The 12,670-nt window shown below is 32.0% G+C and overlaps 1 protein-coding gene across 1 annotated transcript; it reads left to right on the forward strand.

The window, feature by feature from the left end:
• Positions 207-9,950, forward strand: LOC109225266 (rhamnogalacturonate lyase-like). Its single transcript, XM_019389874.1, has 17 exons — positions 207-284; positions 633-748; positions 2,342-2,417; positions 3,126-3,247; positions 3,351-3,404; positions 3,707-3,832; positions 3,959-4,078; positions 4,607-4,742; positions 4,856-5,026; positions 5,228-5,380; positions 5,989-6,095; positions 6,225-6,315; positions 6,445-6,586; positions 7,916-8,075; positions 8,178-8,294; positions 8,390-8,516; positions 9,448-9,950. The coding sequence occupies exons 2-17, from the start codon at positions 642-644 to the stop codon at positions 9,688-9,690; spliced, it is 2,052 nt and encodes a 683-aa protein (XP_019245419.1). The 5' UTR covers positions 207-284; positions 633-641; the 3' UTR covers positions 9,691-9,950.

The following is a 12,670-nucleotide window of genomic DNA, read 5'->3' on the forward strand; positions in this document are numbered from 1 at the left end:
AATATAAATACAATATTAATTTAGAATTTAATAATTTAAAAATAGTAAAATTCTAAACCCATAAACTTTAAATCTTGGTTATATACCGTATATAATAAATATACCACTTTGGTATCGTGTTCAGCTGGGTTTTGTCTTACTAACTTCACTATTACATCAGACGATCTAAACCTATATAAGTTTTGAACCCTATATATATCTAAAGAAAGTAAACGACTTCATTTCCATAATTATTCTCTGCATCATCTTATATCAGCTAATATTTTTCACTTCGCCTAATTAAGGTAAGCATGCAATTTTTTAACCTAATTTTTTTTCCATGTCCCTTTTCATCATAGTTTTTTCTTGCATGGTTTCTAATACTCTTTGATCCAGTTTATTTGGCTATTTATTTATTAGTTCATTCAAAAAAAAAAAAATGATTTTGTATATTTAAAAATAGTTTAGCTTTAAACTTTTATTTTATCTTTAATGACATGCTTTATAGCCATAAATATCTCAGCGCATGTTTAAGAGCATGAATTCAAAAAGTTTTGTTCTTTTTTCCTTAAACTCCATGCTGAATTGAAACGGAGGGAGTAAATTTATGATGGCTTTTCATTAATTTTAGTTATGTACTTCTCATGTTGCAGAGTTAAAACATGAATAAGATGGGTTGGAAGAGGCAATGGCGTCTGGTTTCATTGTTTTGTGCTATTGTTTTCCAGCTTTTCTTGCTTGTTTGTGGTTCAAGGACGGACCATTTTAGGTACTCTTGATCACTTGTTCTTTTAAATTTTTACCAATACAATCTTTAAATCGTATAATGTTGACTTGAGATGAACTTACTGGAAAAAATATGGTCAATGAGGATTCATACAGGGGCGCATGCATGTAGTATATACGTGACGGGTTCAAGTGGACCCATACTTTCTATGCGGAACATAAATTTATGTGCAAAATCTACTAACATTGCAACAAATAGTAGATTTGAACCCATAACTATATAAATATAATGCGTTCAGTGCTAAAAATCTTGAAGGTTGAAACCATAGAGCTAGTTTAAATCATGGATCCGCCTCTGGATTCATATAATCAATTTCATGCTTGTGTGGGACTGAGGCGTTATTATTATTGTTAAATAAAGATATGAACTTATTCATCGTATCCCTTCAGAAAGAAGAAAAAAAGGAAAGAATTTAAATGTTATAAATTGATGGCTTAAATTTATTTGAACTATTAGATCAATTAAAAGCCTATTATAGGCAATACCCTGTAGCATGCATCGTTTAATATACGTAGATTATGGTAATAAGTTATATGTTACAACAGATAAACAAAATGAAAGTTGTAATTTTTTTCTCTAAACATGTTAGTGTTTTAATTTTAATCTATAAGGAAATTAAAGGAGAAAACTCATGCATTTCCAACTAGGGTCATCCTTTTAGTAATCAGCCATCAAATACGACAATTCCAGCAATATTTTAACTTTATTTGCTTATTTCTTTTTTACTTTCAAATGATACTTCCATTCTACAAAGTCATTAGCAATTGAAAAAAGTTACATTCATTTTCTATTTTCTATAACACGAAAGTCATTAGTTATGGTCCTAAAATAGATTCTGTTTTTCCTTTCTTTTCACATTCTACCTCTCCATTCTTAGTTTTATTATGAAAATGTAAGGATTGGTTGAACAACCTAGTCTACAAACTACACGTATGGAAAATTAGCACATTTTCACAACTTATTTCCTGCCTGTTGAGGTATATTATCTAACAACTCAAAAACAAACTTTAGGACTATTATACAAATAGTCGGCCGGATTCATTGTTTACTTTTCCTAGCTGGTATGAAGATTAATTCTTCTAAATTATTCTATTATAGATTTATAGTGTTATCTGAATTCTCTTTACACTAAAATGAAACCTGGTAATGTAAGTTTAACTTTTATTCACTAACAACAAAAGAATTTTTGACGGTCAACCAAAAGTTAATAATATATAGTAACCTGAAAAATAAGACTGACAACAATGTTAAACATATATTTCAATAGTACTGATAGTGTGCAAAGGAATTATAAATCCGTGGTAACGTTGAGCTTTTCCTTGCAGAGGTTGACTTAGCTTGTTATCTTATTAAATTCTATTTTGTTTCAAGAAATTAAATAATGGTTTAGTTTTGACGTTTATATATGAAAAATATATAGAAATACAACATCTCAGGTAGGTTATGTGCAGAAATTCAAAGGGTTTATGATGGTTTAGTTATTTATTAGTTGTAACCAAAGCTAACCCAGCTAAGCTGACTTTATTTTAAAACTCATATTTTCATGTTTTTTTCTCTGTTAAATCCTAATTGCAGGCAAACTCCACTGAGGATTAGTCAAAAGTTGATATCAACTACTCCTCCTGTCAAACTGCATATCTCACGTAATTATGTAAGCCACCACTATCACTAATTTTGGGGTATTATCGCTATTAGCCTGTGACAAAATTTATATTCGGTAGCCGAAAAAGTATATAAAATTTGTATAATATTATATATATATACATATATAATTTTTTTTTTTACTGCTATTATTTTAAGAGCGGTTATACAATGTCATTTTCCCACTGATTTTCTCAAATGTTCAGTGCCTAATAAGTTTGTCAAATATAATTTCAGAAGGAAAGGAAAAGAAACTTTTTTTATTTGTCAAATAAACTGTCTCAAACTTTCCACAAAACGAAGAGGAACTTGAAATATTTGCACATCAATAAATCAACCTTACAGTTGAAAATACTGCGCAATTGACCTTTATTCACTTTAGCTACTCCTCGTTTCACTTTATGTGGCAAAGTTGTAAAAATGACACGAATTTTAAGAAAGATAAAAAAAAAAACTTATAAAATGTATGTGTATAATAAGCCATAGATATTTGTGTAACTATAGTCTATAAATCATCTTACTATGGGTAAAATATTCAAAACAAAATTTTATTCTAAAGGTAATTTAGTTAGCTCTTGAATTAAATATGAGAAGGTCTATGGATATCTATATTATTTGATTGTTGAGTTTTTTTCCAATTAAAGCCGCCTTGTGGGGCAAGGGTTTGGCATCAATCCCTACCATATAATTATGGAGCTAAAAGTTGGAAAATTATCAGGTAGTGATGGATAATGGCATTGTCCAAGTTACTCTAACTAATCCAACTGGAGCCATTGCTGGGGTGCGTTACAATGGTATTGATAATGTCTTAGAGCATGACTTCAAAGATACAAATAGAGGGTAAGCTATAATAATTTTGAAAAATAAATTTCGATCTCTTATAATCTCTATAGTTAATTAAGGTTTGGAAATGTATAATTTTCTCAATTTATAAATAATGTAGATATTGGGATACCGTGTGGGAACGTCCTGGAGACAAGGGTCACACTTTTGATATGTAAGTTAATTACTTCTTTTTTCATTTATAAGTTCAATATTATTCACTTATAAGGTGTCTCAGTGTGTATAAAACCATACCGATAATGACCAATAAAGATTGTGATAGAGTGGTAAATTAATCAGAGGTCTCGAATTCAAATTTTGAGTATGAATTCATCTTTATTAACGAGAGCTTATACCTCCAATATGGGACTTCTCGACTCGGACACCAGGGTGGCCCGGGTGGAAATCCAAAAAAAGTAAAACGTATCGATGAAATATATACATTTTAAACATGCCAATTAATATAAATATTTGCAGGCTTTTAGCGACAAATTTCAGAGTTGTTGCACAAAATGAAAACAAACTGGAAGTTTCTTTCACAAAAACATGGAATGCCTCCATTAATAGTTCTGCCCATGATCTTCCTCTAAATATTGACAAAAGGTAAGCTTTATTTAAATAAATCATTCGTATGTAATACCTTATTTATCAAGTTAAAATGGTAGCAATAAAAACGTTAATTTTGTATTTATAAATACAAAAGAATAAGAAATAAACTAAAATTTGCAGGTTTGTGATGTTGCGTGGGAGTTCTGGATTTTATTCATATGGGATATTTGAACACTTGAAGGGCTGGCCTAGTCTAATTATTGAGGAAGCCAGGATTGCCATCAAGCTTAGAAGGGCTTTGTAAGATTCCAATTATTTATACCTCTCATTTATGTGATTTAATTTTTTATAGAAAAGTTAAGTCGTCCAGTCATCTCTTAAATTAAAAATAGCTAACGGATATATAATTCATGTATAACATATGTATAACTGTGTATAATCAGTGTATATCGGTTAAAATAGGTATACAAGAATCCGACTGGCTCATAGTTGCTCATAGTGTATTAAAAAACAAAGGCAGCCAGCTTCCCACATTCACCAGGGGTCCAGGGAAGGGCCGCACCCTTTCCCCCTCCCCCCTCCCCCTTCTCCCCTCCCCCTAAGGGTATGATGTGGACAACCTACCCTAATGCAAGTATTAATGGCTATTTCGACAGCTCGAAGGCTCTGACCTATAGGTCTCCAAGGCTCCCTTTTTGTATTATATATAAGCTAATAAAACTGAGTTTACTGATGACATTATATAATTGAGACGTAATTATTATTATTGTTAATTAAATTGATCACAAGTTGGAATTTTTTTTTTTGTGTTGAATTTCCAATGATTAGGTTTCACTATATGGCCATATCAGATGATATGCAAAGAATGATGCCAACAGATGAAGATCGCTCTGCTGGCCAAGTCCTTGACTACAAAGAAGCTGTTTTACTAACACATCCATCAAATCCTAAACTTAAGGGAGAGGTAAGAAACTTAATCTATTCAACTAAATCTGATAAATATCTTTACGCTGTCAGTATACAGAAATTAAACTCGAACTCATTTTGTTTAATTACCATCTCCGTTTTACCATTTAGGTGGATGACAAGTACCAATATTCGTTCGAAAATAAGGATATCAAAGTACATGGATGGGTTTGCAATACTCCGCACGTAGGGTTTTGGGTGATCACACCTAGTAATGAATACTGTAACGGCGGACCAATGAAGCAAGATCTTACTTCTCATGCTGGTCCGACATCCTTAGCAGTAAGTGCCCCTTATCAGGAATTTCTACGATATATTTTTTGAAGCGTTCGATATTCAAAATTTACCAAATTTACTAATCCGAATTTGCGTAGGATATATCCCTCCCTATATATCGAGTGAATCTTTACTCCTAAACTCGAAATAAAAACCTTTAATTAAGGACGAAGAGATTCTAACTATTCCATCACGCCTCTCGTATAGGTATTTTTCAGCGGGCATTATGCAGGGCCAGAATTGGGAGTCACACTCAAAGAAGGAGAGGCATGGAAAAAGGTTTTCGGCCCTGTTTTCTTCTATCTTAACTCAGACTCTGGTGACAACCACCGTACACTTTGGGAAGATGCTAAAAGACAGGTAAATTCATCCTATTATAGTTAAACAGTACTATCACATGAAACTAGTATACTCCAATTTAGAAAGAATTTTATTATCATACTGATAGTATATAAGATTTTTTTTATAATCAGTGTATTTTAACTTGTTGAAAGGGAGCTTTGGCGTAACTGGTAAAGTTGCTGCCATGTGATCTACTTAGTAGGTCACGGGTTCTAACCGTGAAAACAGCCTCTTGCAGAAATGCAAGGTAAGACTGCATACAATAGACCCTTGTAGTCCAGCCCTTTCCCCGACAATCGCGCATAGCGGGAGCTTAGTGCATCGGACTGCCCTTTTAGTGTATTTTAACTTGTTAAGCAAAAGCAACTAAACTTGCAAGGGCGTCCGAGTTGATTGAGCAGGATATCCCCCAAATGGGAGGTTGAAAGTTCGAAACCCCCTGCATACTTTCTCGATCGACCTCATAACACGGGGCTTTCCTAGTGCAGTTTACCTCTCTAGTGTGATTTGCGAGTTATTGCACTGGAGCGGAGTTTACCTAGAGCACACCCGAAGGATAGCAATTGCAGGTTCCCTAGAATACAAAAAAAAAAAAATGCTAATTCGTGAATTTTATTCCTCTGCAGATGCAGGAAGAAACTGCAAAATGGCCATACGATTTCCCAGAATCTCTTGACTATCCCCATGCTAATGAACGGGGTATAGTTAGAGGTCAATTATTTGTACGAGACAGGTATTAATTTAATTAATTAATTCCTATGTTTCTATTGTTTCACTAGGAGTAGGGATTTATTTTCATAGCAGTTGTAAAGTATTATGAGAAAAATATCAAAGGGGTTTTTTGATAGTTAATCTTGTTTAGGTACATAAACAAAGATCCTATATATGCAAAATCTGCATATATTGGATTAGCTCTTCCTGGAGATGTTGGATCATGGCAATATGAGACCAAAGTAAGCCATGTTCAATGTTTATAAAGCCAAAACATAAGGCAAATTATCTGCTACAACATATTAAAATACACAAAGAATATTTATATTGTCAGTGTATATAAATTAATTTTTTTTCTTTTTATTGCTCAGGGTTATCAATTTTGGACTCAAACAGACAAGACTGGACAATTCAAGATCACTGGTGTTAGACCTGGAACTTATAGCTTGTATTCTTGGGTCCCTGGAATTATTGGAGATTACAAATACAACTATGACATAAATGTCAAACAAGGTCATTTTCTTCTTTAATTTCTTTTTTTCTTTCTCTATCTTAAAATTACTTCTCCTGTCCTGAATATTAGTGGTTATTTTAACAAACTGTATTTGTTTCAAAGTATTTAACGTTATTAAAAAAAAAAAAATCCATTTTCTACTTTTTTTGTTACCCTAATCGTTCCAATTGGTGAAGTGGCAATTAAGTGAGATGTTAAAAGAAAGAATAATGTCTTTTTTAATGGGCCGAAATTTAACCTATATATATTGTTACCCCAAGGATTTTATTTGGGAGAAATTCAAAATTAGTCAGATTTACAAGTGGTCATTCAAAAATAGCCACAGTTTCAAAAGTATTCGAAATTTAGCTACTTTTCATGTAAAGATAAATCTGAACGAAAACACTGTTCAAAATATGGAAAATACTCCAACATAATATACTGGAGTTCCAGTATAATATACCGGTCCAGCATAATATGCTGGAAGTTCATACGCAGGTGTTGCAGCAAAATAGTGGCTATTTTTCAATGACTTTGCAAACGCTGGCTATTTTTCAATGATCAGTCCGAAAACTGGCTAGCCCGTGTTATTTTTACTATATTGTGTTATACTTCCTCCGGTCCACTTTAATTGATTTTTTGACCTTTTTTCATGGTTCATAATATTTGATTTTTTCAGATATCAAGAAGGAATTAACTTCTTATTTCCAAAGTTTGCCCTTGGAGTAAAGACTCTTGGATTATCTATTATATTTTCAATGAATAAAACTAAGGTTAATATGGTCAATTTCATTGCTAATTAATGTTAAAAGGTGAATTCCTTAGTATGTGCGAAAACAATCAAAAATTCAATTAAAGTGGACAAGAGGGAGTAGTTTAACTTGTGGGCTTTTTTCACTTTTAGCTCGCGCAAGAAACTATTTACATTCGATAGCCGAAAAAGTGTATAAAATTTGTATAATTCTTGTATATAACATACAGAATGTGTGTGTGTGTATATATAGTTTCTATAGATAGATAGATAGATAGATAGATAGATAGAGATAGAGAGAGAGAGAGAGAGAGAGAGAGAGAGAGAGAGAGAGAGAGAGAGAGAGAGAGAGAGAGAGATACAATCAGCTATTATTTTGAGAGCGGCTATACAGTGTCATTTTTCCTTAACTTGTCATATATATCAAGTTAAATAAATACTATTTTTATCAATTAATATTATCATAGCAATTTATCCATGATTATCTTATAAGTAGATCGTGTATGTACATGTTGTTTATACAATTAGCGCATAGAAATTAAACTCATACAGACAGTCGATAGTATTTTAATTGCTTAAAAGTCCAATATTTCTGCAGGAAGTGATATTAAGTTAGGTAACCTAGTTTTTGATCCTCCAAGAAATGGTCCAACTCTATGGGAAATAGGCATTCCTGATCGGACTGCTGCAGAGTTCTTTGTACCTGATCCATTGCCTGGGCTCAGAAACCAGTTATTCAATAATAATATAACACAAAAGTCAGTCACCCCTTTACCCTAAATTTGCTTCTATTTTTTTAAACATATACAGTTTCATGCTTCAAAAACTAAATTTGATTAATTATTGTTTATTGTCAACAGATTTAGACAATATGGTTTGTGGGATCGTTACACTGATTTATATCCAAATAAAGATTTGGTATATAAAGTTGGTGTTAGTGATTATCAAAAAGATTGGTTCTTTGCTCATGTTACAAGGTGACTAATTCATATTTTCCTCTCCAATTTTAATTAATTCAAGTAATTATATTTGTTTTTTTTAGTTTTTGAATTTTTACATTGCATTAATGCAGGAGAACTAGAAGCAAGAATTATATACCAACAACATGGCAAATTTTATTTGGACTACCAAGTGTTGATCCAAAGGGAACTTATACACTACGTGTAGCATTGGCTTCTGCAACCTATTCGCATTTACAGGTATATATTTAAGTTATAACCCTGACTAAATTTTTCATTGCTAACAGAGTTCAATATTTTTAGCCAAAATTTTGTATTTGTATTAAGAATTCATTAAATATGTATATATAATTTATTCACAATCCAATAAGTTATTGTCACCAAAATTCAAAACTCATAAACTTAAAATTTTGAATCCGCTCTAGAGAGGGAATTAACATCAAGTAACTACTTTCTCCTTTCACATATATTTGATATCGAAAATAGAACATTTGTAAATATGGAACGGTCACTTTAAGGGAAAACTTGTGATTTATCAATAAAAATTGAAAAAACCTTCATATACTTTCATTTTATCATGAGTAAAGCTTCATTATTTGCAAATGATTAGTGCTTCTCGTTTCTTGTTTCTTTTCTCTTTTCTTTTTTTTTTTTATTCGAAGGAAATTTGTTATAAATAGTTAAATACTAGCATAAGCATTCAGCGTTCTGCATTTCCTGTTTTAAGCATATTTAGTGGAGTATCTCTTTGGGACTTTTACGTTGCATATCCGCCCACCAAAAAAAAATAGCCGGCAATATAAATATATGCACATGAGTATAACCTTATATAATTAGGATACAGTCAGACCTCTCTATAACAGCATCGCTATATAACAACCATTCACTATAAAAGTTAAGTTTTTTATGGAACCAATTTTCATGCTATGTTATAATATTTATTCTCTATAACAGCACTTTGTTACACAGCCAAAATAATCCAGAACAAATAAGGCTGTTATAGGGAGGTTTGACTGTATAATCGATGTATATCGGCTTGAGACTGTTAATATTTTTGACTGGACGGCCAACTGTGTAATTTCCCCTTTCTTTTGAGTCAACGTTAAATTTTTTTTAACCTTAAATGTATTATGGATATTAATATATTTTGGTCAATTTTTTGCAATTTTAGGGGAGGATCAATGACCAATCTAGACCAAAGCCTCATTTTGAAATTCCAGCAATTGGAAGGAGTAATGCAATAGCTAGACATGGAATACATGGACTATATAGGCTCTTCAGTTTCCAAATTCAAGGGTATGAATTACAAAAGGGAGAAAATACAATATATTTAAAGCAAATTAAAAGTGGTAATCCTTTCTATGGACATCACTATGACTACATTCGTTTGGAAGGCCCTCCACAAAAAAATTAATTTCAAATGGATATTATACATAATTAGGAGGATTACAAGTTTACCCCAATATGTTAATATTCTTTTGTTTTTTCTTATATAATTTTTTCAAATTGATGTATACATGATTAGGAGAGGTAAGTCTATCTTCAAAGGGGATTACAAAAAAGATGCTGTATTGATTGTCATAATATTCTTTGTAATTGATTATAAATATTTTCTGAATATTGTTACCTTGACATCTCCTGTAAGCATAAATAAATTGTAGATGGTATGATATTGTTTCCCTTTCACATTACTTTATATATTTCTTGAAGAAAGACACCTATTATATAAGTAGAAAGTCTAGAGTACAGCTATATATATATATATATATATATATATTATCAATTGAAAAGAACGTTAGTTACTCAAGATTGGATTCAGATAAAAAGCGATTACAAACTTTATTGGGAAAGTTATACGAGATCCTATTTGTGGCCAATTATATCAGGGAAACTACCAGCTATGTCTATTTATAAGTAATTTATTATAAAAATTGGTCAATTTATAAAATATTATTAATATTAGCCAACTATTACCAATATTAGTCAATTAGCTATTTGTAGCCACAAAAAGATCAAATTTTTTGCCTTCTTTTGAGTGGATATTATTAGAATAGATTAGGTACATCCTAAGGAGCTTGAATCTCAGACTTGGGATGATTTGGTGGAGTTTTGAGGTGGTTTGAATTGAAAATTCGAAGAAGAAGATGAACATGAAAAAAAATATGCGTATCATACTGTGTATCATTTGGGTATCACATATGTATCATATTTGTATCAAATGTATATCCATGTATACTTGTATGTGAGATACATGGGTGATACATGTATCGCAGAAGAGTTTTTTGAACTCGATTTTAACTATGAATTTTGATACCAAATCAGTCTAAATCACCTCCAATCTTGCTCAAATTTTATATATTGACTCATTTATATGTTTTCAATGAATTTCAACCATACTCATTTTATATATTGTATTTCATCACCTTATTTGTTACCTCATCCATGAAATTTTATTTTCGTCTTGCATCTAATGTTGGTAATCACGCTTAAAAATATGGAAGAAGATCTTTGCGTGTGATTCTTGGAGAGAAAGAACCTTATTTATTTGGGTTTTCAATTTTTATATGTGTTTGGCTAGTTTTGTTAAGTCTATGCTTAATGGCTAGAGGTTAATAAGTTGGGACTTATTTAGAACATTACTGTAAGATTTAGGGGTGGGAATCGGTCGGTTCGGTTCGGTTATGAATATTATCGGTTATCGGTTAATCAGTTAACGATCATTATCGGTTCGGTTATCGGTTTATCCGATAAGATAACTCAATCTAGAGTTAAGCTAAAAAGAGAAAACAATTCACTGGATTTAAGCAAAAAAGAGAAGAATTCACATATAGTATACTACTCATTTCTGCGTTTTGTCCAGTGGCCACAACTGAAATAGTACTAATTCTTCAACAACAGTTGTCCAAATATATTAATAATAATATAAAGTAGTAGCAATTTTACCATAAAATTAACAAGTCCAAACATATAGTACTAACAGTTCAAGATAAACTGGATGTTGTTTGTCAAATGCCTAACCTGAAAAAAGAAACCATAGAGCAAAACCTTGATCTGTGCTTGGGCAATACTAACACAGAAATGAAAAACACCTAGAAGGCAAGAAAATATTGTCCTGTTGTCAAAGCTCAGCATACTGTATAGAAGAATAATGTTAAAAAATATACTCGAAACTGACGAAGATTGTCGATTAAGAATTGATAAGTGCGAAGGGAAAATTGGTAGTAGGTATAGGCTGCACAACGTGAGCTCACAAAATTAAGAAATGAAAATAAAAAAATAAAGAATCATTAACAGTCAAAAATACCAATATGAAGATGAATTTCGTTATAGAAATTAAAAGCCTAATGTATAAGGCTAAAGACTTACGCTAGAAGTAACTAGTAAGGTCTATGAAGAAAGAAGATGAAGCAACTGAAGAGTGCGGCTGAGAAAGAATAGGAGAGAATGAACTGAAGCCCTAGCATATGTATATACTTAAGGGTAAAGTTATAATTTTATTAATTCTTATTGGGTTATCGGTTAACCCATTAATAAAATTGGCAAACCGAGGCCCGAACCGATAACCCAATAGTGAAAAATTTCTAAACCGATACCGAACCGTTAGCCCAATAATACCGATAACCCAATAAAATAATTAACGGTTCGGATTATCGATTTTACCCGATATATGCCCAACCCTAGTAAGATTCCCATTATATATTATGGGATTTTACCTTCGTATACCATATATGAAACCTTATTACCCTCAATGTTTAAGGATTGTGTTAATTACATTTCAGCATACCAAATTACCATTTATATACCATAATTCAAATTGAGGGTATAATTAATGCTTCATTTATATTAGGCGTTAATTTAGGAGCGTATATTCTCCCATTTTCGTTTACCGCCTCTCTCTCCTCCCACCCCCCACACCCCCCACGTTTTACCTTCAGTTAATTCCCCCATTTTCGTATACTCGCTTCTCACCCATGTTTACCATCAGTTACCCACGATTCTACAATTTTCTTCTCCAGTTAATAACACAAAATCCTATTTTGAAGTTGCATCTGTTTTTTCAAGTCCCAAATCATGAAAAAAATCAACACTCCCAAAAAAAAGCTTCAAAAGCTACATTAACTGATATCCCATTGTCACGACCCTAGTTCACCAATTGTGAACACGTCATGACGGCACCTAGTCTTCACGACTAGGTAAGCCTAACACAATGCGGAAGTAACAACATTTGCGAAATTTATATTCGAAGCTAAATAACATGAGTAATGTATACACTTGCCGCCTGGCACATACACTTTAATACAAAATACTGAAATAACCTCCAAGACCCGGAAACCCACGGGCAACACAGGCTATAAGAAATCTTACACTGCTCTAGTCACCAGAATAGTCTAATA

The sequence above is a fragment of the Nicotiana attenuata genome, chromosome 5, assembly GCF_001879085.1.
Source record: "Nicotiana attenuata strain UT chromosome 5, NIATTr2, whole genome shotgun sequence".
Taxonomy (NCBI): domain Eukaryota; kingdom Viridiplantae; phylum Streptophyta; class Magnoliopsida; order Solanales; family Solanaceae; genus Nicotiana; species Nicotiana attenuata.